The sequence below is a fragment of the Herpailurus yagouaroundi genome, unplaced genomic scaffold (genome assembly GCF_014898765.1).
Source record: "Herpailurus yagouaroundi ecotype Mexico unplaced genomic scaffold, PumYag 28, whole genome shotgun sequence".
NCBI classification, from domain to species: Eukaryota; Metazoa; Chordata; class Mammalia; order Carnivora; family Felidae; genus Herpailurus; species Herpailurus yagouaroundi.
The window spans coordinates 40,013,452-40,041,408 of record NW_024412376.1 but is presented as its reverse complement, the minus strand read 5'-3'; the positions used below and the strand labels follow the sequence as shown (position 1 = coordinate 40,041,408).

Sequence of the window (27,957 nt, the reverse complement as noted above, 5' to 3'; positions counted from 1 at the left end):
TTGTGTACTCCATTGGAGTACTACATGCCAATGAGAAAGAATGAAATATGGCCCTTTGTAGCAACATGGATGGAACTGGAAAGTGTGATGCTAAGTGAAATAAGCCATACAGAGAAAGACAGATACCATATGGTTTCACTCTTACGTGGATCCTGAGAAACTTAACAGAAGATCATGAAGGGGGGGAAGGGAAAAAAAAGAGGTTAGAGAGGGAGGGAGCCAAAACATAAGAGACTCTTAAAAAACTGAGAACAAACTGAGGGTTGATGGGGGGTGGAAGGGAGCGGAGGGTGGGTGATGGGTATTGAGGAGGGCACCTGTTGGGATGAGCACTGGGTATTGTATGGAAACCAATTTGACAATAAACTTCATATATTGAAAAAATAAATAAATAAATAAACATTAAAAAAAGAAAAAAGAAACCAATTTGACAATAAACTTCATATATTGAAAAAAAATGATGTTTAAAAATAAAAGCAGGTAACGTACCCACGTATATTAACTGAAGTGTAACCTTTTTAAACACTTACATTGGACATTATCTAAAAGGGTCTTTATACAAAAACCTTATTAAAACTAAGCAGGAAAAGATTTTTAAATTTAAACTAAACCCAATGAAATAAAAAATGAGTTTTTTGAGTTATCTTAAGCACTTATACATAGACACACACTTACAAGTATACAAGCTATAAATAATGTTAAGTATGATTTTTGTATTCACTTCCCCATCCACTAAAGAATTAGTGAAGCCCTTAGCCACAACCATGTAGCTAAAGCAAATGTCTCTCCCCTGGGATTGGTTCTTCTCTTTTTAGGCCTCTTCTCTATAACACTTGCTGTTGTCATCCGCTCTAATCTTGGTCAGAAGATTATTATATACCTGAAGTACATGGTTAATCCTTCTATCTCTAATTGCTTGGTATAAAGACTGTAAGTACACATTCTTGGTCAACTGTATCACTGAATCTTGTTTTCCTCTCACACGCCTCTGCAAAACGTAGCAGCTTCTGATTGCCACACAATTGGTGTCCCTTTATATGAATATAGCATCTCTCTGCATCGTTCCCCTGGTATGATCACATCCCAATTGGCTTTACAGTATTAGAAGGTAGTTTTAATCTATATTTGGCTTTTGACTGGACACTCCAATGTCTATGTTGAGCCTGATCTAAGAAAAGACTCCACCATTTTGCAATGATTGCTGAATACTGCTGTTACCAAAATGGTCTAATGTTTTAAAGTGTCTGTAGCCAGACAGGCTTCAGTTTTATGTCCAAAATTCAAGTATGCCACTGGCTGGATGTGTAACTTTAGACAAATTTTGTTAACTCTCTGTGCCTTACTTTTCATAGCTAGTAAAGATAATTATGCAACTTACAGGGATGGTATCACTTCAATTCTTGATCCCCAACCTCACCTGGCCTGAAAATTCACCCATGTTTTCCTAGGCATCTCTCTTTTTTTGTCATTTTCTATAGAAATTCAATCTCCTCAAACATTCAAACTCACCTTCTAAATGCTCTCAGCAAATGACCTTGTCCCTTACTTCACCAAGGAGAAAACATTAGATTATTGCTATCTCAACTTCCTATCACCAAATCTAAACACTCAGCAATACCGTTTGGTCCTACAATACAGAAATATGTCTCTCCTACCTAAGGCTAATCCTGTCAGGTGTCTTAAAAACACACCCTTTCCAATATTCTTAGCCTTTTAATATGGATTATCCTCATCTCTCATATCATCAACATTCTCCTCTTACTAGCTTTTTCAATAAGCATTTAAATGTACTTAAGTATTTTCCATCTTAACCCTTCTTTCCCTAAACCTCATAGTGTCTCATCTTTATCTACTCTAGATATTTTCACTTCCTTGATTTCACTTCCTTGCTTCCTTGCAAAATTTTTGTCTCAGGCAGTTATATTATAATGGAAGGAACAGTAATCCAGTAAATAAATATCTATGTGTTGGGTGGCAATAAGTGGTTTGAAAAACAATAAAGTCATTTAAATGGAATAGGGAGTGACCAACATCACACCTACTGAAACTTGCCAGGGTGATCCATGAACTAACTATTCTAAAGACAGGAAATTCTCTCTAGACCTTCATTCCTAGCAGCATTTGAGACTAGCTACCCCGCTTTCTTTCTTAGACTGCCTCTGAACTTCCTTGATCTAGCATATTCTGGTTTTGTTCTTACCCCTCTGGCTAATGTTTTACTGTTACTGGATTTTTCATTATCTGCCTTCCCCCTGAACAGTGTGCTTTCTCACTCTTACCCTTTAACTGCTTTTCTCCTTACTCTATATATTCTCCCCAGACAATACATCAACTCCCGTGGCTCCAGTTAGTATCACTAATAATAATCTCAAATCTCTGGATGGGGGCAGAGGACAGGAAGTTATCCTTGGTCAGGGAGCTAAATAAAAATATTTACAAATGTTTTTTTTTTTTTTTTAATTTCACATCTTCTGATCCAGATATACTATTATAATCCTCTATCATATTGAAAATAACTTATTTTAATTTATATATTTATTTTAACTAATTAAATTAATTAATTAACTAATTAGGGACCTGATATGTGCCAGGAATGTTCTAGACTTTGTGAACAGATTAATAAACAGAAAAGGCAAAATTTTTGTCTTAGGGAGTTACATTATAATGGAAGGAACAGTAATCCAGTAAATAAATATCTATGTGTTGGGTGGCAATAAGTGGTTTGAAAAACAATAAAGTCTTTTAAATGGAATAGGAGTGACCAGACTGGATGTTACTTTTGGGGTAGTATGGGGCAGTCTTTTTGATAATTAACACAGGTTAATTAGCACAGACATGAATGAAGAGAGCCATCTAGTCACCTGGGTAAAGAGCTTTCTCAGAGGCAACATGAGAATCATTGCTAAATGGAGCTACTTTCATGAGTGGGAAGGCTTTATCATCTTCCTCAAGTGTGTTAAGGTGGAAAAGAATTTAAGAACTACTGATGAATTCTAAATGTTTCCTTATGGGCCAATCTTCCTTCTGAGTTTTGGACCCATATATTCAACTTCTTCCCAGACATCTCAAAGATTTCCCACAGGTAGTTCAAAGTCAGTGTTAAAACTTGGACTCTCCTTTCCTTTATGCCCCACTCCTACCTGCTCTTCCTCTTAACTTCTGTATTTCACAATCATCCACTGGGTTGCCCAAGACAAAAACCACAAAAACTGAGGAACTGTTCTTGACTCCTCCCTCTCCCTTACCTTCAAGTCCATTTATTTATTTTTTTTTAATTTTTTTTTTCAACGTTTATTTATTTTTGGGACAGAGAGAGACAGAGCATGAACGGGGGAGGGGCAGAGAGAGAGGGAGACACAGAATCGGAAACAGGCTCCAGGCTCTGAGCCATCAGCCCATAGCCGGACGCGGGGCTCGAACTCCCGGACCGCGAGATCGTGACCTGGCTGAAGTCGGACGCTTAACCGACTGCGCCACCCAGGCGCCCCAACTTCAAGTCCATTTAAACCCAATGTCCTATCTTTGCTCCATCTCTCCATCCCTAACTCAAGCCACCATTATCACACACTGAATTATTGACAAAGTATATTAGTTGTCCTCTCTTCCTCTTCCCCAATTCACTACCCAGAGACAGTAATTTTTCTAAAAGGCAAATCTGTTAATATCACTGATTTCCTTTAAAGTCATCCATTCCCATATACTAAATAAAAGCATAAACTCCTGAGCCTGATTTTTAAGAAAATGCGTAATCTAACTGCTATCTCAGCGTCATCTACTGCCACTGTCCTCCCAACAAACCCCTAGCCCCTCAATGTTCTATCTCACCTAAGGCCATTGATATTGTCTTTCCCTGTGCCTACAACACTCTGAGCCTCTCAGATGACCTGACAAAACATAACCTCCCCTCATTTTCCAGATCTCAATGTATAGGCACTATCCAACCCCTACACCAGACACAGCCTTTTGGATTAAATGGACTTTCTAATTTCTCTATTAGTACCCAACACTTCTTTTAGTCATCTGCATATATCTCTGGACTATATGCTCTATGATATCTCACACCAGGCAAGAAATTGGATCCAGTAGTAACTGTTACTAATTTTTTTAAGTAATCTTAAATAAAGAACACAGTTCCCTGGTGTCTGGGAGCTAGCAAACTTACGTAATAAAACTTTTCTGATCCATGTCACCTGTGCCATAGGGCCTATGTATGGGCTCAAGTATTTTCTTATTGTTTGTTTTGTGTTTTGAGATAATGAGAGAAAATCTATAATCTATTGAACTTTCAAAGGATTCTATAAACTCCGAAAGGTTAAAAACCACTGGCCTATGTATGGAGTATTGCTATCATAACCTTAAACCTCAGATTTTCCAGAAGTATCCCAAGTTTATTTATTCAACAAATATTTATTCAAAAATAACAAATATTTATTCAAAATTCAATTTGAACACTTTCTTATTGCAACCATCAACTTTTCAAGTACCCTAGGATTTCAGTATGTTTGGCAAATAGCAAATGAATATTATCAATTTAAGCCTAAAATTTAAAAATTTAAATTATAAATATTCATAGAAAAATATTAAAATTAAGTAAAATCTTAGAGGCATTATACTCAGAAAAATACTGTTTTTGTATCTTTATAGTTTTTTTTAAAGATCATTATTAATTATTCCAAAACACATGCAAACAACACAGAGTTTTTAAAAGGAAAAGGACACTTTCAATAGTGGAAACAATTCTGGTACTTAAATGCAGCAACCTCTGTGGTACCCTTATGACTGATCTAATTCAATGTTGCTTCATTATTTCTAAATAAACCCAAGCTGGAGCATTTCACAGGAAATGGTGGAAATTGTACATTCTCTTGAGGTATCGTAAAGTGACATTCTCATAGACACTGTCCACAGCTACAAGATCTGAAGCAGTAGCCAAACAATATGACCATGGAAGTCTTCCAGCTCAGGGATTGCCATGGTGCCGACAATTATCCAGTGATTTGCTGCACAGCCTCCAGGGCAGAAACTCTATCAAGAATTCCCCCAACTGCAACCCTGTACACAGGCACAGTCCTGGAACCTGACGATGTGTGCATTACAGGCCTGCTGCACTAGCTGTTCAACAGCAGGCAAGACAACATTCACCATATAAACAGAGCTGTCATCCAACATACAAAGCACCATACGAGTGATATAATAAAAAAGAAAATCAGTGATCGTAACAAATTTTATAACCAAGTCAAAGTCAACAGTCTAGTTTAAACTGGCTCCAACCCGTTAAAAGTGCTTCCCATTCTTTCCATTTCAAATTCTACCTCTACATAGAAATTCAGCATTTTCCTTGTCTCTCCTTTTCACCATTCTCTTGGGCCCATTCTTGCTCTCTAAGTTTACTAAGACTCTTTTCTCTACCAGAGGTGATGGATGACTCTATAATTCACTCTAACGCAAGAAATTCTATAATTAAATTAAATCATAATATAAATACATAATCATATATGTGATATATAACCATATGATATATATTATATATATATGTATATATATATATATATATACACACATATGCATATACATTATTTCTCTCTACATATAAATATTAATCATTGGGAGTGTCCTGATAAATTTCTATAGCTATATTTTGTTGAATTAATTCATCCACTCAATACATATTTACTGAATACTTACCGTGTACTAATCACTATTCTAGGCATTCAAACACAGCAGCAAACAAAACGGAAACAATGTAAACATATAAAGAAACTAAACAAACAAGAAAAAAAGCAGATAATAAGTGCAAAGAGTTAAAATCATAGAGTATATTACATGTCAAAATAGTGTAATGCTATAAATATAAAAATAAAGAGTATATTCTTCCAAATAGGTCACATATTTGTATTACTTATGACAGACATGTATATATAGGTCACAATATAGATAGCTGAGCACAAGAATGACCAAAAGGATAGAAAGATAATTACTGCTTAACGGACCTGAGACACTGTCTAAGCACATATATGCAAGGAAGATCTTGAAAGATGAGTTGGAGTTTATCAAAAGATTAGGAAGGAAGAGTATTCCATCCTAAGAGAACAGCATAAAAACATAAGATATAGGGGCGCCTGGGTGGCTTGGTCGGTTAAGCGTCCGACTGCGGCTCAGGTCATGATCTCACGGTCCGTGAGTTCGAGCCCCGTGTCCGGCTCTGTGCTGACCGCTCAGAGCCTGGAGCCTGTTTCAGATTCTGTGTCTCCCTCTCTCTCTGCCCCTCCCCTGTTCATGCTCTGTCTCTCTCTGTCGCAAAAATAAATAAACGTTAAAAAAAAAAACAAACATAAGATATAATAGGAAACAATCAGGGAATTAAAGAATTTGGGCTTTGCTAGAGCACATGGCATTAGTGAGGAATTCTCATGTGATGAAGATGGACAGCAGGCAAGTGCCAGACCAGGGAGATAATGTGTACCATGTTATGTTAGAGAATTTATGCTTTCTCTTATAAGCAATATAGGCCATTAAAAGATGATAAGAAATGGCATAAGGTAATCTGTGTGAAATTTCTATAATTGTATATGACAGATTGGGGGGGTAAGCAGAAAAGAGGATAAATAGGAGATAACTGTAGTTCTCCATGTGAGAGTTAGTAACTAGAAGCTCTGGCAAGAAACAAAGAGAGGAAGAGCAACACAAGAAATATTATGCATGTGATAATCAATTAAATATGGAAGTGAGCGAGTTGAAAGTATAAAAAACTCCAGGTATAGCTTGGTGGGTGGTGGAATGCTTCATCAATATAGGTAGACCGGGTGGGGGTGGGGGTGGGGTCCAAGATAGGGCATAGGAAAATCCTGAACTCCTCTCTTCCCACAAACACACCAAACCTGCAGCTATGTATGGAACTATTCCCTCTAAAAATGAACTGAAAACTAGCAGAACTATTCCTCTATAACAAAGGATGAAAGGTCCACATCCAGATGGGTAGGAAAACCAACAGGGTTTGCATCCAAGGAATACAAAGGGCTGTAGGAAACCAAGATTCTCTTATTGAAAGGCTCACCTGCAGTCTCACTCATGTTGGGACCTACCACAAAAGCAGCAGTTTGAAAAGCACCTAGACTACAGGTGAAGGAGATTCACTTGCTAATCTTAAAGGATTTGTTGAAGGGGCAGGGGACAGCTGGGACTCTCTTCAGAGATGGAGGCACTGGCAGCTGTCAGTTTTGCGCTCTCTCCCCACCCCGCTAGCACAGGAGAGTATGTGCAGACTCAGTGCCATCCTGCTGCCTTGCTAAGGCTGGTGGGGGTGAATGGCGGTGGCACCCCTGCCTTCACTGGCTGGGGCCCATGAGCGTGAGCAGTCACAACATTCTACCAGTCCCTTGCTAAAGACTGTGAGCATGGGTGTTTGCAGCCCTGCTCCTCTCCCTAGCTGGGGGCCAACAAGTGCAAGTGATCATGACATTCTCCCACTCCCGTGCTAAAACCAGCATTAAATTTAAGAAGACTGCAATCGTACCAAGCATGAACACTGAACGGTATGAAACTAGAAATTAATTACAAGAAAAGAAAACTCACAAATATGCGGAGATTAAACAGCATACTACTAAACAACCACAGAGTTAACAAAGAAATCAGAGAAATTTTTAAAATACCAAGAGACAAAGGGAAACGGATATATGACATACCAAAATCTATGGGATGCAGCAAGTATTTCTAAGAGGCAATTCATAGCAGTACAGGCCTACCTCAACAAAAACCAAAAACCAAAAAACAAAACAAGACAACACAAAAAAACAAGAAAAATCTCAAATAAACTATTTAATTTTGCACCTAAAGGAATAAAAGAAGAAAAAGTGAAGTGTCAAGTTAGTAGAAAGAAGGAAATAATAAAGATCAGAGCAGATATAAGTAAAATAGATACTAAAAAGATAATATAAAAGATCAATAAAAGTAAGAGCTGGTTCTTTAAAAAGATAAACAAAAATTGACAAACATTTAGCTAGACTTACCATGAGGAAAAAAAAAGAAAACTCAAATAAAATGAGAAATGAAAAAACTTACAACTGATACCACAAAAAATACCAAGAATAAGACTATTGTGAATAATTATATGCCAACAAACTGGACAAACTAGAAGAAGTGGATAAATTCCTACAAACATACAATCTTTCAAGAGTGAATCAGGAAAACACAGAAAATATGAATATATCAGTTAATAGTGAGGATATTGAAAGTCAAAAACCTCCCAAAAAACAAAAGTCCAAGACTAGATAGCTTTACTGGTGAATTCTACCAAACATTCAGAGAAGATTTAATACCTATACTTCTCAAACTCTTCCAGAAAATTAAAGGAATGAACACTTTCAAACTCACTTTATGAAATGAGTACTACCCTGATGCCAAAACCAGAGAAGGTAAAGAAAGAAGAAAAGAAAAGAAAAGAAAAGAAAAGAAAAGAAAAGAGGAGAAGAGAAGAGAAAAGAGAGATGGAGGGAGAGAAAGAAAGAAAGAAAGAAAGAAAGAAAGAAAGAAAGAAAGAAAGAGAGAAAGAAGAAACAAAGAAAGAAGAGAGAGAGAAGAAAGAAAGAAAGAAAGAAAGAAAGAAAGAAAGAAAGAAAAAAAAGAGAAATCACAGGCCACTGTCCCTAAAGAACATAAATGCCAAAATTCTCAAAATATTAGCACTGAATTCAACAATACATTAAGATGATCATATACCATGATCAAGTGAAATTTATTCCAGGGATACAAGAATGTTTCAACACCCATAAATCAATCAACCTGTTGCACCACATTAACAAAATCAAGGATAAAATTCATATGATCATCTCAGTAGATGTAGAAGCATTTGATAACATTCAATGTCCATTTATGATATCTCAGTAAAGTGGGTATAAAGGGTCCATACCTCAACATAATAAGAAGGTCATATATAACAAACCTATAGCTAAAATATGCTCAACAGTGAAAAGCCAAAAGCTTTCCTGGAAGATCAGGAACAGGGAAAGAGGCCCACTCTCACCACTTTTATTCAACACTGTATCAGAAGTCGTAGTCATGGCAATTAGGGGAAAGAAAAAAAAAAAAGGAAATAAAAGGCTTGCAAATTGGAAAAGAAGAAGTAAAATCGTTACCATTTGCAGATGACATGATACTATATATGGAAAACCATTGGGGCACCTGGGTGGCTTAGTCCATTGTGTCCAACTTCAGCTCAGGTCATGATCTCATGGTTTGTGAGTTCAAGCCTTGAACTGGGCTTTGAGCTGACAGCTCAGACCCTGGAGCCTGCTTCAGAGTCTGTCTCCCTCTCTCTCTGCCCTTCCCCCTGTTTGTGCTTTCTCTCATTCAAAAATAAACATTAAAAATTTTTTAAAAAGAAAAACATAAAGACTCTACCAAAATACTATTAGTTTTAATACATGAATTCAGTAAAGTTGCAGGCTACAAAATCAATATATAGAAATATGTTGTTTTTCTTTATAGTTATAACAAGCTATCAGAAAAAGAAATTAAGAAACCAATCTTATTTATAAGTACATCCGAGAGAATAAAATACCTAGAAATAATCTTTTTTTCCCAAGATTTTATTTAAATTAGTTAGTTAACATATAGTGTAGTACTGGTTTCAGGAATGGAATTTAGTGATTAATCACTTACATATAACAGTCAGTGCTCATCACAACAAGTGCCCTTCTTAATGCCCATCACCCATTTAGGCCATCCCCCACACACACACATTTCCCCCCAGCAACCCTTAGTTTGTTCTCCATAGTTAAGAGTCTCTTATGGTTTGACTCCCTCTATGTTTTTATTTTATTTTACTTTTCCTTCCCTTCCCCTATGTTTATCTGTTCTGCTTCTTAAATTACATGTATGAGTGAACTCATATGGTATTTGTCTTTCTCTGACTGGCTTATTTCACTTAGCATAATATACTCTAGTTTCATTAATGTCATTATAAATGGCAAGATTTCATTGTTTTTAATGGCTGAATAATACTCCATTGTATAGGGGCATCTGGCTGGCTCAGTCGATTACGTGTCTGACTTCGGCTCAGGTCATGATCTCACAGTTCATGAGTTTGAGCACCACGTCAGGCTCTGTGCTGACAGCTCAGAGCCTGGAGCCTACTTTAGATTCTGTGTCTCCTTCTCTCTCTGCTCTTCCTACACTGTCACTCTCTGTCTCTCTCAAGAACAATTAAAAAAATTTTTTTAAATACTCCATTGTATATATATACCAGTTCCTCTTTATTCATTCATCAATCAATGGACATTTAGGCTCTTTCCACAGTTTGGCTATTGTTGATAGCCTCTTGGGTGCATGTGCCTCTTTGAATCAGCATTTTTGTATCCTTTGGGTAAATACCTAGTAGTATAACTACTAGGTCATAGGGTAGTTCTATCTTTAACTTTCTAATGACCCTGCACACTGTTTTCCAGAGTGGCTGCTCCAGTTTGTATTCCCATCAAAAGTGCAAGAGGGTTCTCCTTTCCCCTTTCTCCCACACCCTCACCAATATCTTTTGTTTCCTTAGTTGTTCATTTTAGCCATTTTGACAGGTGCGGGGTGGTATCTCATTGTGGTTTTGATTTGTATTTCCCTAATGGTGAGTGATGTTGAGCATTTTTTCATGTGTCTGTTCGCCATTTGTGTGTCTTCTATGGAGAAGTATCTACTCGTGTCTTCTGCCCATTTCTTAACTGGATTATTTGGTTTTTGGGTGTTGAGTTTGATAAGTTCTATATAGATTTTGGATATTAGCCCTTTATCTGGTATGTCATTTGCAAATATCTTCTCCCATTCTGCAGGCTGCCTTTTAGTTTTGTTGATTATTTTCTTTGCTGTGCAGAAGTGTCATTTTATCTTGGTGAGGTCCCAATAGTTCATGTTTGCTTTTGTTTCCCTTGCCTCTGGAGACGTGTCTAGTAAGAAGTTGTTATGGCTGACATCAAATAGGTTTCTGCCTGTGTTCTCCTCTAAGATTTTGATGGTTTCCTGTCTCACATTTAGGTCTTTCATCCATTTTGAGTTTATTTTTGTGTATGGTATGAGAGAGTGGTCCAGTTTCATTCTTCTGCATGTCTCCAGTTTTCCCAACACTGTCTTTTTTCCACTGGATATTCTTTCCTGCATTGTTTAAGACTAGTTGACCATATAGTTGTAGGTCCATTTCTGGGTACTCCATTCTGTTCCATTGATGTATGTGTCTGTTTTTGTGCCAGTACCATACTGTCTTGATGATTACAGCTTTGTAATACAGCTCAAAGTCTGGAATTGTAATGCCTCTCACTTTGCTTTCCTTTTTAAACATTACTTTGGTTATTCAGGGTCTTTCCTGGTTCCATACAAATTTTAGAACTCTTTGTTCTAGCTCTATGAAAAATGCTGGTGATTTTGATAGGGATTGCACTGAATTTGTAGACTGCTTTGGGTAGTATAGAAATTTTAACAATATTTGTTCTTGCAATTCATGAGTATGGAATGTTTTACCATTTCTTTATGTCTTCTTCAATATCTTTCATAAGTGTTCTATAGTTTTGAGAGTACAGATCTTTTACCTCTTTGGGTAGGTTTATTCCTAGTTATCTTATGGTTTCTGGTGCAGTTGTAAATAGGATCGATTCTTTGATTTCTCTTTCTGCTACTTCATTATTGTATATGGAAATGCAGCTGATTTATTTATATTAATTTTATATCCTGTGACTTGACTGAATTTATGTATCAGTTCTAGCAATTTTTTTGGTGTTGTTTTTTGGGTTTTCCACACAGAGTATCATGTCATCTGTAAAGTGAAAGTTTGACTTCCTTGTCAATTTGGATGACTTTTATTTCTTTTTGTTATCTAATTGCTGAGGCTAGGACTTCCAGTACTATGTGGAACAACAGTGGTGAAACTGGACATCCCTATTGTGTTCCTGACCTTAGGGAAAAAGCTCTAGTTTTTCCCCATTAAGGATGATACTAGCCGTGAGTCTTTCGTGTATGGCCTTTATGATGTTCTATCTCTACTTTCTTGAGGGTTTTTATCAAGAAAGGATGCTGTATTTTGTCAAATGTTTTTTTCTGCATCTACTGAGAGGATCTTATGGTTCATACCTTTTACTTTATTAATGTGGAGTATCACATTGATTGACTTCTGAATATTAAAACACCACTGCAGCCCAGAAATAAATCCCACTTGATCACAGTTAATATGTCTTTTACTATACTGTTGGATTCAATTTGCTGGTATCTTGTTGAGAATTTTTGCATTCATGTTCATCAGGAATATTGGTCTGTAATTCTCCTTTTTAGGATGGGTCTTTACTGGTTTTGGAATCAAGGTAATGCTGGCCTCATAGAATAAGTTTGGAGGTTTTCCTTCCATTTCTATTTTTTGGAACAGTTTCAAAAGAATAAGTATTAGCTCTTCTTTAAATATTTGGTAATTCCCCCAGGAAACCATCTGGCACTGGACTCTTATCTGTTGGGAGACTTTTGGTTACTGATTCAATTTCTTTACTGGTTATAAGTCTGTTCAAATTTTCTATTTCTTCCTGTTAGAGTTTTGGTTTTATATGTTCCTAGGAATTTATCCATTTCTTCCAGATTTCACATATAAATAAGTTTAACCAAGGAAGTGAAATAACTGTACCTTAAAAACTGTAAGACATTGATGAAAGAAACTGAAGATGACACAAACAAATGCAAATATATACTATGCTCATGGATTGTAAGAATTAATAATGTTAAGATGTCCATAATACCCAAAGTAATCTACAAATTCATTATAATCCCTATCAAAATACAAGCAGCATTTTTCACAGAACTAGAACAAATAATCCTAAAATCTGTATGGAACACAAACAACTCTGTATAACCAAAACAATCCTGTGAAAGAAGAACAAAGTTGGAGGTATCATGCTCCAGGATTTCAAACTATGCTACAAAGCTTCACTGATCAAAACAAATACAAAGATCAAAAGAATAGAATAGGCAGCCCAGAAATAAACCCACTTACATGGTCAAGTAATCTATGATAATGGAGATAAGAATATACAATGAAAAAAAGACAGTCTCTTCAGTAAATGATGTGAACACTGAACAGCTACATGCAAAAGAATGAAACTGGTTCATTTTCTTACACCATAAACAAAAATAAATTCAAAATGTATTATTGACTTAAGTGAAACCTGAAAACATAAAATTCCTAGGTGAACACACAGGTAGTAAGCTCTTGAATATTGGTCTTAGCAATATTTTTTAGATCTGTCTCCTCAGACAATGACAACAAAAGCCAAAATAAACAAATGGGCCTACCTCAAACTAAAAAACTTCTTCACAGCAAAGGAAAAGATCAACAAAATGAAAAAGCAACCTAATGAATCAGAGAAATTGTTTGCAAATGACATATCAGATAAGGGGTTAACACCCGAAATATATAAATAACTCATACAACTCAGTATAAAAAAATCCAATTAAAATATGGGCAGAGCACCTGAATAGATATTTTCCCAAAGAAGACATACAGATGGCCAATAGATACATGAAAAGATGCTCAACAGCACTCATCACCAGGGAAATACAAATCAAAACCACAATGAGATATCACCTCACACATGTCAGAATGGCTACTATCAAAAAGATAAGGAATAACAAGTATCAGTGAGGATGTGGAGAAAAGGGAACCCTTGTGCATTATTGGTAGGAATGTAAATTGGTATGGCTACTGTGGAAAATAGTATGGATGTTCCTCAAAAAATTAAAAACATAACTACTATACAATCCAACAATTCCACTGTTGGTATTTTTCAAAGAAAATTAAAATACTAATTCAAAGTATATGCACCTCTCTGCTCATTGCAGCTCTATTTACAATAGCCAAGATATGGAAGCAACCTAAATGCCCATTAATAGATGTATATGTGTGTGCACACATACAAACACACACACACACACACAATGGATTATTATTCAGATATAAAAAAAGAATAAAATCTTGCCATTTTCAACAATATGGATGGACCTAGAGAGTATTATGCTATGTGAAATCAGTCAGTCAAAGAAAGGCAAATATTGTATTATTTCACTGATATACGGACTCTACTATAAAACAAAAGAACAAACAAAACAAAGCATAAACCAACTCATAGATACAAAGAATAAATTAATGGTTGCCAGAGGGGAGGAGTGCAAGCAGATGGACAAAACCGGTGAAGGGGATTGAGAGGTAAAATCTTCCAGTTATAAAATAAATAATACACAGAGATGTGACGTATAGCATAGGGAACACAGTCAATGATATTGTAACAACTTTGTATGGGGACAGATGATAACACTTACTGTGGTAAACTTTTCATAACTTATATAAATATTGCATCACTATGTGTACAACAGAAACTAATACAATGTCATACGTCAATGATTCTTCAATTTAAAAAAAGAATGAAATTTTTCCATTTGTGGTAACATGGATGGATAACATAGGAATTATGCTAAGTGAAGTAAGTCAGAGAAAGATAATACCATAGGATTTCACGTACATGTGAAATTTAAAAAACAAATGAACAAACAAAATAAAAACAAAACCATAGATTAAGAGAAGAGAAGTGGTTGCCAGAGGAGAACTAGGGAGTAGATGAAACAGGTAAAGGAAGTGAGGTAAAAACTTCAAGTTATAAAATAAATAAGACATGGTGACTATAATAGCCCACACTCAATAATATCATAGAGCACACCTGAAAGTTGCCAAGAGAATAAATCCTGAAAATTAACTTCATATGGTGATGGATGGTACTAGGCTTATTGTGGTGATCATTTTGCAACGTAATCAAATACCAAATCATTATGCTGTACACCTGAAAGCACTATAATGTTATATGTCAATTATTCCTCAATAAAATTTAAAACAATAAAGGAAAGGAAGAGCTTTGTGAAGTATGAAAACAAATTCATTTAAGGCTATGTGAAGTTTGATTTAATTATGGACCTTTCAAGTGGGCAATTTAATGCCTGAATTTTGAGTTAGAGAGATAGGTCTCGATATGGCTTTAGATCAGATTAGGGACGAATCAGCCATAATAGTTCAGTAGATGATATGATATATAGAATAAGATTGGCTTTGGAGTCAGACAGACATGAGTTTGAGTTCTACCTCTGTCACTTACCAGCAGTGTTACTTTGAGCAACCAGCTTTATTTCTCTGAGCTTCAGTTTCTTCACTTATAAAATGGATAAAACTGTTACCTCACAGAATTAATGAAATATTGAAATATTAATTATATGGAAATTTTACCTTTTTGTTAAATTTTTACATGTGTTATCACATTTAATCATCAGAACTACATACATGTATTATGGGTATATATATATATATATATATATATATATATATATATATACACACACACACAAAGATAGGCAGATGGATTGCCTTCTAACAGCATCTCTGAGTTCTCAGAGAAATGCATTTGGAGTGTCCACCACAAGGCCATTCAAGAAGGCTCCTCCCAGAAGTGCTAGGAATTTAAGAGGGCACTCCTGACCTATTCTTCTGTTTGTAGTTGGCTTCACAAATTCCTTGTGAGTGGTAAAACTTTAGCCCTCGAGGTGAGGATATTTTAGGATCCTCTCAGAAGTCTGCCAAGATCCATCCAATCAGGTTCTTCTGCATTGTCACAGACAAAATAAGTCCTAAATATTTGTTTTGAAAGTCAGGACTGCTGCTTATAAAAGTTTCTCAGACGTGTGTGTGTACATGTGTGTTGTATGTATAGTTCTTTTTGAGTTGAATGTATATGCAATACAACCGTATCAAGGGGTGCGGGAAGTGAAAGAAAGTTGCTTTGTGCAGAGAATAAACAGCAAAAAGGAGAAACAAAATTAGAACAAAGATAGACAGTCCTGGCCTTAGCATAAAAGTGGTCCCAAAATACTGGGTTAAGTATAAACTAGTCCTTTTGCTTAGATTCTCCAGTTTGACAAAATCTGAAACTGTCAGAATAGATTATTCATAGCGTTTTTTTCAATGCAAAGAATGCAGTCAGAATTTTATTTAGAAAATCATAGATACATTGACGAGGTGACTATTCAAAATCTACACAAGAAAATTTACACACATTATATTTAACATATGCTTTACCTTGATCATTATTCTCTGGTATCTTCTGCGTTCCAGCCACCCTCTGACATAGGCCTGCATGATGGTGATCATTTTCACTATTTTTTTGGTATTTATGAATTTGTTCCTTTCCCGGAACACTTGGAAGATTTCTATGTGTGGTCCAATTCTTTTAACTTTATTGTCAAGTTTACCACTTTTAGTTAGAATAGATTTTGACCTAAAAATAAAATATAAAACTTTCTTAGTGTAGTTAATAAGAAAAATAATCACTTCTGAAAAGTCTTAAGTTCATTTCAATGATAAATATACTGAAATAGGAAATGTATTATTATTTGTACATAGATTTCATACAGATCACCTGAACATGTCAACAGGGTTCTCCAAATAAGTTTCAATATGCCAGAATCAACGTAATATGTACAAAATTAACCTTCTAAAGAAAGCAAATCCGAAAGAAAGCATATTTGTCAAAGCTTATCCATAACTATTCAAGAAAGAGATATAACATTTGAGGAACAAAATGTTTTCATATAACAGAGTTAGTCATATAGTTAATCAAAATAAAGACTACTTCAAAATTATTTGGCACTGATACGCTGCTTATCAGACACAATCTGAAAAGTGATTTTATTTTCCGAATGCTCTCTATCAAAAGGCATGGTAGTGTAGTGGTAACGTCATGGACTATAGGATCACAGAAGCAAGTGACCATAATGGAAACCATTATAAACCCTGACATACTGATGTGGATGGGCCTTGCAGTGATGAAAATTTGTGAGAAAACTGCAGACTTTCTACCATGGACAGACTGTCTGTAATCTCGTGTCTGCTTTTTTCATTTATATATGGTGTATTTTTTATGTGGCAGTTAGTTTTTTCAAAGTCTTCCAAAGTTCAAAGTATAGTTTCCTGCAATTTTTAGCAGATAAAAATCTTTTTTTTCCTCTTCATTACTTTGGTTTCTGCATGTTTCACAGCTGAAACTCCAATGAGTTGCCCAGGTTGATTCATACACCAGACAGAACTGAGTCTTGGCCCTAAAAAGTACACTGTATATAGATATCTGGATCCTGGGCCCAACTTTCTTGATTCCCAGAGTGAATATCATGGCTCTGTTTCTGCATTTTCTTTCCTCTGGAGTTTATTTTGATGTCTGCATTATGCTGATTCATGAGGAGTCCTGTTCTGTTTTGTACAATGGACATTATTGTTCTTCCTGTGGTAACTGAAATGTTGGGAGTCTGATTTTGATTATTTCACGCAGACATCTAGTCTCTGTCAGGTGGTAGATGGTAGATGACAGCTCAGTCTTTTTCATTTATTCTTTTATGTTAGTCTTAAAGTTTATGATACGCCTTGTATTACATGTAGTTTGAACACCAGTATAGCTAAAAACATTTAAGAGTCAATTTTGTGCCAACTAGAATGGAGATCAGCTCCCTATCAAGAGACTGTCATAACAAATATCTTCTTTGACTCCCTGACATTCCTATTCCCAAGAAGCCACAACTGACAAATGAAATTTGTTCAGGCACAGAAAACTGGGTTCCATATCTACTTTTCACCTATAGCTAAGGATGTAGAATTAAGGCTGTTTATTCTCTTTGTGCTTGTGTGTATAAATGAAAAAAAAGTTCTCACTCTCCTTGCAAAAGAAAAGAAGTTAGCTTTGTACAACGTTCTTGTCACTGTAGTTCTTTTGTATCTATGTCTGGTCCTTTCTCTCATTCTCTTTCTTGAGAAAACTTTTTTTAGATTAATGAGTCAATACTATATCATTTTGTGTTCTGAAGAAATATCTTATTTAGACAAAACTACACTAAAAGGCAAAGAAAAGGAAGTATACCTTTCAGGGGTTTTTCTTTAAATTAATATTGATTTTGAATAGCTTAGAAAAGAGAGCTCTGCCTTATAAGAGGATTTTTGCTTGGTTGGTATAGCAATTTTGATGAATGACCTCAATGTATGAAAAAACTAGTGATGTAGACAAAATGTTAATGATTAGTTCTGGCTTATCCAGAGTTTAAAGACCTACTGTGAAATCTAGAGAATTCTGATTTCCTAACTTTTTTCCTTTCTGTCAGAAGAATTAAGAGAATTGTCATAGAAATACCCAAGTGTGCCAAGTGTATACCCTAAGTTCCATGTTCCAACAAGAAGAGATAAATAAATCTTAAACGGGTATGTATGATTGTAAATTGATGTGTGATGTGTACTGTTGAAGCACGAGTATTCTGCTGGTCTCTAAAGTTGCCTTGAATGTCACAGAGTTCTTAGTTACCCCCTGAAAAGTGTGTGTGTGTGTGTGTGTGTGTGTGTGTGTGTGTGTGTGTGTGTGTAAGAGAGAGAATTGAAATTGAAATTAGTTATTTTGGTTAAAAGCTATAGTTAAAATGAGTGATTAGAACTATATTAAGTAAAATAATTATGAAGAAATGCAAACGTGTACAGAATGATGGATATGTTTTGTCTGTTTTTATCAACTTAACAAGAAATAAGTTTTATCTTAGGCTTTAGACATACAGACTTTGATCAATAGTACATCTCTAAATAACTGGAATGCTAAAAATAATAGAAAGGGAAATTTGAAGTTGAAGTATAATTTATAGAAGGCTTGATGTAAAGTAAATTATATTAACAAATAATGGATTTGAAAAGCTATAAAATATATCAAATTTTTACCAAGTCAATTTTGGTAAGTTTAATCATAAAAAAGAGAAATGCTTGTGAATCCTTGACTATAAAATGTTATTTAAGTGGTATACAAAAAGAATAAGATTGGAGTTTGATTTACTTTCTGTTGCATTGACAGACTGAGTTTTGAATCCATTCTGCTCTTAATTTAACAAAGGAAAAACCATTTAATGCCTTCAATATAGTGTGCCTGGAAAATAAAAGTTACTTATATCACAAAAATATTCTATCGTAATTATCTTTTTTTTTCTTTGTGATCTACTGCTTGCAAAATCTGGTATTCCTAATATTTAATGTTACGGTGGCTGTGTTACTATTGTTTTACTCTAAAGGAACCAATGAATTGCTCATAATCTTGGCTCCTCTAACAATTCTTTCCAATATTGTTTCTCCAAGTTCAAACTCAAAACGTAAAAATAAACTATTATTATATATTTTAAGCTATCTTCTGGGTGTCCCAGATGGCTGCAGGACCACACCAAAGATTTTCTTCTTCACTATATAAAAGGAAGGATGCTAGAAATGGTAAAGTATGTTTGGCATAGTTATATAACTGAACCAAAGATGGTTTTTTGTATATTGGCCCCTACGTTGTTCTTATATCAGGGTAGGACCATTAGCTCACAAGCCTGCTGGCTCAAAACTCAAAATTCTTAGACATCCTATTGTTTTAAATGTCTCCCAAAAAGTATATTTTCAGCCATTCAGAGCCTGCCTACATATTTTGGAGATATTAGCAGGTTCAATTCGAGACCACTGCACAACAGTGAATATCAATGTGAATATTGCAATAAAATGAGTCAAATGAATTTGTTGGTTTCCGGTGCATATAAAAGTTATATTTCCACTATATCATTGTCTACTAAGTGTGCAATAGTGTTATGTCTAAAACAAAATGTGCATACCTTAATTTAAAATTCTTTGTCATTTCAACAATCTTCACAATATGTCCACCAGGATTAGATTCCATTTTAAGAAACAACATTCTGGGGCATCAGGGTGGCTTAGTTGATTGAGCATCTGACTCTTGATTTCGGCTCAGCTCATGATCCCAGAGTTGTGGGACTGAGTCCAGCGTCGGGCTCTGCACTGACAGAGTGGAGCCTGCTTGGGATTCATATTCTCTCTCTCTCTCTCTCTCTCTCTCTCTCTCTCCCCCTCTGCCCCTCTGCCCCTCTACCCTGCCTGCTCTTTCTCTCTCAAATAAAATTTAGGGCTTTTTTAAACCAAAAAAAAGAAACCACTTTCTTTGCTCATCCTTAAGAAGCAATTCCTCATCGGTTCAAGTTTCATTGTGAGAACACAGCAATTCAGTCACATCTTCAGGCTCCACTTCTAATTCTAGTTCCCTTGCTATTTTCACCACATCTGCAATTCCTTCCTCCTCTCTGAAGTCTTGAATTCCTAACGTCTTCCATGAGGGTTGGAATAAACTTCTAACCCATTTATGTCACTATTTTGACTTCTTCCCATGATATCACAATATGGTTAATGGCACCTAGAATGGCGAATCCTTTCCTGAACGTTTTCAATTGACTTTACCAGACCCATCCAAGGAATCACTATCTACAGCAGCATGAGCCTTACAAAATGTAATTCTTACACATAACACTTAAAAGTCTAAATCAGTCCATGACCCATAGCCTACAGAAGAGATACCATGTTAGCAGGCATGAAAACAACATTCATCTCATTGACCATCTCCATCAGGGCTCTTGGGTGACCAGGTAAATTGTCAGTGAACAGGAATATTTTGAAAGGAATCTTTAATTCTGAGCAGTAGATCTCAACTCTGGGCTTAAAATATTTAGTAAACCATGTTACAAACAGATGTTCTGTTATTCAAGGTTTATTGTTCCATTTATAGAGCACAGGCAGAGTAGATTTAACATAATTATTAAGGGTTCTAAGACTTTAAGAATGGTAAATAATCATTGGCTTCAACTTAAACTCACCAGCTGCATTCACCCCTAACAAGAGTCAGCCTGTCCTTTGAAGCCAGGCATTGACTTCTCCTCTCCAGCTATGAAAGTCCTAGATGGCATCTTCTTCCCATACAAGGCTGCTTCATTTACAATGAAAATCTGTTGGTTGGTGTAGCCACCTTCATGAACGGTCTCAGCTAGACCTTCTGGGGAACTTGCTCCAGCTTCTCCATCAGCACTTGCTGGCTCACCTTGCCCTTTGATGTCACTGAGATGGCTTCTTTCTTCAAACCTCATGAACCAACCTCTGCTAGCTTCCAACTTTTCTTCTGCAGCTTCCTCACCTCTGTTAGCTCTCATAGAATTGAGGAGAGTTAGGGCCTTGTTTTGGATTAGTTAGGCTTTGGCTTAAGGGAATATTGTAGCTGGCTTAATATTCTACTCAGACCACTCAAACTTTCTCCCTCTCACCAATAAGACTGCTTCACTTTCTTATCATTGATGTGTTCGCTGGAGTAGCACTTTTCATCTCCTTTAAGAACATTTCCGTTGCACCCACAACTTGGCTGTGTGGCACAAGAGGCCGAGCTTTCAGGTTACCTGGGCTTTCGGCATGCCTTCCTCACTAAGCTTAATCATTTCTAGCTTTTGACCTAAAGTGAGGGATGTTCAACACTTCCTTTCACTTATTAAATGATCTGATTTCAATCTTGTTATGTCTCAGGGAACAGGCAGGTCTGAGGAGAGGAGACACAGGGGACATCCAGTTGGTGGAGCAGTCAGAACACCACATTTATGGATTTTGGGTGTGTTCTGTGGCACCCCAAAACAATTACAATAGGAACAACAAAAATCACTGACCGCAGAACCATAACAAATACAATAATTATTAAGAAGTTTGAAATATTGAAAAAATTACCAAAATATGACACAGACACATGAAGTGAGCAAATGCTGTTGGAAAAATTGCTCAACACCGGGTTGCCACAAACCCTCATTTTGCAAAAAAAAAAAAAAAAAAAAAAAAAAAAAAAAATGCTACTGTGAAATGCAATAAAGTGAAGCACAGCAAAACAAAGTATGCATATAGTTCTCTCTAAACTAATCTCTAAAATAGTTATATGTATAAAAATATCAATCATAGTTTTGCTTATCATGGGAGAAATCCAGAAACAAATATCTAAGTAAACTGTATTATATCCAGTCAATAAATTATGAGGTCATAAAAGTGATATTTATGAACATTATGTAATAACTTAAGTGCTTACGATTCCAAAAAAGGATTAAGAGAATGAAGACATTAAATTATATGCATTATATGATTGCAACATTATTTTCTAAATGATGTATATAAATAAGTCCAGAAACAAACATGCTAAATATTATTAGTGACTGTATTAATGCGGTGGTTCTGAATCAAGTGAGGCATCTAAGAAATATTTTCAAAGAACTCCTGCTCAGGGTCTTTCCTCATAGATTCTGATGCATTAACTCCTCCAATAAAATGCAAATCCATGATTAAACAGTATGTTGTAAAGAAAACCTTAGGTTTATTTTTTTTTAACTTTTTTTTAACATTTATTTATTTTTGAGACAGAGAGAGACAGCATAAACGGGGGAGGGGCAGAGAGAGAGGGAGACACAGAATCGGAATCAGGCTCCAGGCTCTAAGCCATCAGCCCAGAGCACGACAAGGGGCTCGAACTCATGGACCATGAGATCGTGACCTGAGTTTAAGTCGGACGCTTAACCGACTGAGCCACCCAGGCACCCCGAAAACCTTAGGTTTAATAGAAATGGTTACAACTGACTATTGAACAACATGGGTGTGAACTGTGCAGGTCTACTTATATGTGGATTTTTTCAATATAGTACAGTACTATATATGTATTTTCTCTTCCCTTATGATTTGCTTAATAACATCTTTTCCAGCTTACTATATTGTAAGAATATGGTATATGATACATTTAGCATACAAAATATGTGTCAATTGACTTTTTATTACCAGTAAGGCTTCTGGTCAACAGAAAATTAGTAGTTAAGTTTTGAGGGAGTCAAAAAGCTATATGCAAAATTTTTATTCTACGGGAGAGTCAGCACCCTAATCTCCATGTTGTCCAATTGTCAACTGTATTTATTTCTTGTTCTCTGTTTTTATATTTTATGTAAACTAATATGCATTGTACAACAAAAAAATAAATATATAATAATTAAATCCATTAATAGCAGTAGTAGCAGCAGCAATATTTTATTAAACATTTGTTTCAGATATACTTTCTCCCTTAATCCTGAAAATAGTTTTATTGGATGGGCGCCTGAGTGACTCAGTTGAGCGTGCAACTGAACTTTGGTTCAGGTCATGATCCCAGTGTCGTGAGGTCTAGCCCCACATCCACCTCCACTGATCATGGATCCTGCTTAAGATTCTCTATCTCTGCCCCTGCCCTGCTCATGCACTCACTCGTGCCCTCTCCCTCTAAAACAATTAATAAATAAAAATGTTAAAAATAATAATTTTATTGGATAAATGTTACTATTATGATTTCACCCATTGATGCAAGAGAAATTAGGTGACTTCCAAAGATCATGAAGGTGTAATTAGCATAGTCAGAATTCAAAGTCCTCCTTGCCTTGTATGTAATAAAAGCAAAAGAGAACAAAATCATGTCCTGATTTCCCCAATCCTCAATTGTTAGGATGATTTGGGTGACTGGCTCTAGGTTTCTCTTCTTTTGTTTGTTATAGCAGTACTGAAAAGATACAGCCATACAACATATACTAAGATAGGGGAGATGCATTGTGACTGCCAAATATATGGAGGACAAGTGACCTCTTATTAGAGAATCAGTAGGAACTATCCTGTGCTTACCGTCTAAATGAAATTTAAAAATTTATCTTCTTTCACAATGTCTTAACACAATTCTGATATGGAGAGAATTCTCATTTTTACAGATTCTTAGCCACTGAAGAGTCTCTATAAAGTTCTTCTGGAAAATCTTTATGAAGATAAATATGTAAGTCATTAGAGGCTAGATATAAAAACAGTTTTCCTCATTGAAGAGACCAACTGCTTTGTCCTCAAGCCACCTCCTGCTAAAGTCACCCTAAGAAAGATTGAGAGAAAGACCAGGGATGGCTTGAATAGCTGAATTTGACTTTTTCATTTGAAGTTTGACAAATCTATGATCATGGTATGAAATCAAGTAGTTTTCAGTGAGAGAAGAAATCATTAAGCAAGATTACATGTGAGAAAAGATACAATAAGTTAATTAGTAAGTTAATCATGTCTGAACATTAGATACTGAGCTTGGCAAACATTTGAACAGGGAATTTCCTTTCAACTACTAATGCTTATATGGTAATATATATTAAACACTAAATCAGTTTTAGAGTTTGGTTCAGATATTGCTACTAATTAGTTTTGGCTGATATTGAAGTATTTTGTATGCTCCATTTATAAAAGCACTGCTTGCCCATCTGTTCATAGGTTGAAAGTGATTAAAGGGTACTTATTTTGGCTGTTGTAAAAGCCAAATACTTTTTAAGCTGCAAATATGTGACAAAACCAGTTGAGGTTGCCAAGTTCAGAAATATATTAAAAGAGATTTGTGATGTTTCCCTCCCCCAATTCCTCTTCCAACCTGCATTATCAAAAAGTAAATATCACTGTTTTCCCGATTAGACTAGCATGCCTCTTTGTCCAAATGCTTTGCAATTTCGTTATAATTTTCACAATTTACCCTGATTTGGATCCTCTGCTACCAAGCTGTGTTGAGGGCTTTCGTTTCCTGTACGTGCAGCCTTGAAGTAGAAACATGTGATGCCCTCGTGCTCTGCATGCCAGATTTGAAAGCAATGTGGGTAACGAGTGAAATAAGTTTGTGGCCTCCTTTAATCCCCTACATGAGGTCTGTTCAGTTTGAAAACAATGCATTTAAATTCAGAGTGGGATTTTAAAAAACAAAGATTTTTAAGAACAGGGATGCACTACATTTCCATGAATAATATAGTCTCAATACTATTTAAAATTTTTTTTTCTTTTTTTTTCTTTTTTTTTTATTTATATATGAAATTTATTGTCAAATTGGTTTCCATACAACACCCAGTGCTCATCCCAAAAGGTGCCCTCCTCAATACCCATCACCCACCCTCTCCTCCCTCCCACCCCCCATCAACCCTTAGTTTGTACTCAGTTCTCAACAGTCTCTTATGCTTTGGCTTTCTCCCACTCTAACCTCTTTTTTTTTTTTTTTCCTTCCCCTCCCCCATGGGTTCCTGTTAAGTTTCTCAGGATCCACATAAGAGTGAAACCATATGGTATCTGTCTTTCTCTGTATGGCTTATTTCACTTAGCATCACACTCTCCAGTTCCATCCATGTTGCTACAAAAGGCCATATTTCATTTTTTCTCATTGCCACGTAGTATTCCATTGTGTATATAAACCACAATTTCTTTATCCATTCATCAGTTGATGGACATTTAGGCTCTTTCCATAATTTGGCTATTGTTGAGAGTGCTGCTATGAACATTGGGGTACAAGTGCCCCTATTCGTCAGTACTCCTGTGTCCCTTGGATAAATTCCTAGCAGTGCTATTGCTGGGTCATAGGGTAGGTCTATTTTTAATTTTCTGAGGAACCTCCACACTGCTTTCCAGAGCGGCTGCACCAATTTGCATTCCCACCAACAGTGCAAGAGGGTTCCCGTTTCTCCACATCCTCTCCAGCATCTATAGTCTCCTGATTTGTTCATTTTGGCCACTCTGACTGGAGTGAGGTGATACCTGAGTGTGGTTTTGATTTGCATTTCCCTGATAAGGAGCGACGCTGAACATCTTTTCATGTGCCTGTTGGCCATCCGGATGTCTTCTTTAGAGAAGTGTCTATTCATGTTTTCTGCCCATTTCTTCATTGGGTTATTTGCTTTTCGGGTGTGGAGTTTGCTGAGCTCTTTATAGATTTTGGATACTAGCCCTTTGTCCGATATGTCATTTGCAAATATCGTTTCCCATTCCGTTGGTTGCCTTTGAGTTTTGTTGGTTGTTTCCTTGGCTGTGCAGAAGCTTTTTATCTTCATAAGGTCCCAGTAATTCACTTTTGCTTTTAATTCCCTTGCCTTTGGGGATGTGTCGAGTAAGAGATTGCTACGGCTGAGGTCAGAGAGGTCTTTTCCTGCTTTCTCCTCTAAGGTTTTGATGGTTTCCTGTCTCACATTCAGGTCCTTTATCCATTTTGAGTTTATTTTTGTGAATGGTGTGAGAAAGTGGTCTAGTTTCAACCTTCTGCATGTTGCTGTCCAGTTCTCCCAGCACCATTTGTTAAAGAGACTGTCTTTTTTCCATTGGATGTTCTTTCCTGCTTTGTCAAAGATTAGTTGGCCATACTTTTGTGGGTCCAATTCTGGGGTTTCTATTCTATTCCATTGGTCTATGTGTCTGTTTTTGTGCCAATACCATGCTGTCTTGATGATGACAGCTTTGTAGTAGAGGCTAAAGTCTGGGATTGTGATGCCTCCTGCTTTGGTCTTCTTCTTCAAAATTACTTTGGCTATTCGGGCCTTTTGTGGTTCCATATGAATTTTAGGATTGCTTGTTCTAGTTTCGAGAAGAATGCTGGTGCAATTTTGATTGGGATTGCATTGAATGTGTAGATAGCTTTGGGTAGGATTGACATTTTGACAATATTTATTCTTCCAATCCATGAGCAGGGAATGTCTTTCCATTTCTTTAAATCTTCTTCAATTACCTTCATAAGCTTTCTATACTTTTCAGCATACAGATCCTTTACATCTTTGGTTAGATTTATTCCTAGGTATTTTATGCTTCTTGGTGCAATTGTGAATGGGATCAGTTTCTTTACTTGTCTTTCTGTTGCTTCATTGTTAGTGTATAAGAATGCAACTGATTTATGTACATTGATTTTGTATCTTGAGACTTTGCTGACTTCATGTATCAGTTCTAGCAGACTTTTGGTGGAGTCTATCGGATTTTCCATGTATAATATCATGTCATCTGCAAAAAGCGAAAGCTTGACTTCATCTTTGCCAATTTTGATGCCTTTGATTTCCTTTTGTTGTCTGATTGCTGATGCTAGAACTTCCAGCACTATGTTAAACAACAGCGGTGAGAGTGGGCATCCCTGTCGTGTTCCTGATCTCAGGGAAAATCTCTCAGTTTTTCCCCATTGAGGATGATGTTAGCTGTGGGCTTTTCATAAATGGCTTTTATGATCTTTAAGTATGTTCCTTCTATCCTGACTTTCTCAAGGGTTTTTATTAAGAAAGGGTGCTGGATTTTGTCAAAGGCCTTTTCTGCATCGATTCACAGGATCATATGGTTTTTCTCTTTTTTTTTTTGTTAATGTGATGTATCACTTTGATTGATTTGCGAATTTTGAACCAGCCCTGCATCCCAGGAATGAATCCCACTTGATCATGGTGAATAATTCTTTTTATATGCCGTTGAATTCGATTTGCTAGTATCTTTTTGAGAATATTTGCATCCATATTCATCAGGGATATTGGCCTGTAGTTCTCTTTTTTTACTGGGTCTCTGTCTGCTTTAGGAATCAAAGTAATACTGGCTTCATAGAATGAGTCTGGAAGTTTTCCTTCCCTTTCTATTTCTTGGAATAGCTTGAGAAGGATAGGTGTTATCTCTGCTTTACATTTTTTTTTCAACGTTTATTTATTTTTAGGACAGAGAGAGACAGAGCATGAACGGGCGAGGGGCAGAGAGAGAGGGAGACACAGAATCAGAAACAGTCTCCAGGCTCTGAGCCATCAGCCCAGAGCCCGACGCGGGGCTCGAACTCACGGACCGCGAGATCGTGACCTGGCTGAAGTCGGACGCTTAACCGACTGCGCCACCCAGGCGCCCCTTATCTCTGCTTTAAACGTCTGGTAGAACTCCCCTGGGAAGCCATCTGGTCCTGGACTCTTATTTGTTGGGAGATTTTTGATAACCGATTCAATTTCTTCGCTGGTGATGGGTCTGTTCAAGCTTTCTATTTCCCCCTGATTGAGTTTTGGAAGAGTGTGGGTGTTCAGGAATTTGTCCATTTCTTCCAGGTTGTCCAATTTGTTGGCATATAATTTTTCATAGTATTCCCTGATAATTGTTTGTATCCCTGAGGGATTGGTTGTAATAATTCCATTTTCATTCATGATTTTATCTCTTTGGGTCATCTCCCTTTTCTTTCTGAGAAGCCTGGCTAGAGGTTTGTCAATTTTGTT

At 36.3% G+C, this 27,957-nt stretch overlaps 1 protein-coding gene across 3 annotated transcripts in view; it reads right to left on the bottom strand.

Moving 5' to 3' along the window:
- The window catches only part of IQCM (IQ motif containing M), a 482,806-nt gene that overhangs the window by 200,615 nt on the left and 254,234 nt on the right, over positions 1–27,957 (bottom strand). For all 3 annotated transcript variants that reach the window (XM_040472666.1, XM_040472682.1, XM_040472674.1), the window contains exon 10: positions 16,124–16,322. In XM_040472666.1, coding sequence (XP_040328600.1) covers positions 16,124–16,322 — 199 coding nt within the window. The remainder of the gene's footprint in view (positions 1–16,123; positions 16,323–27,957) is intronic.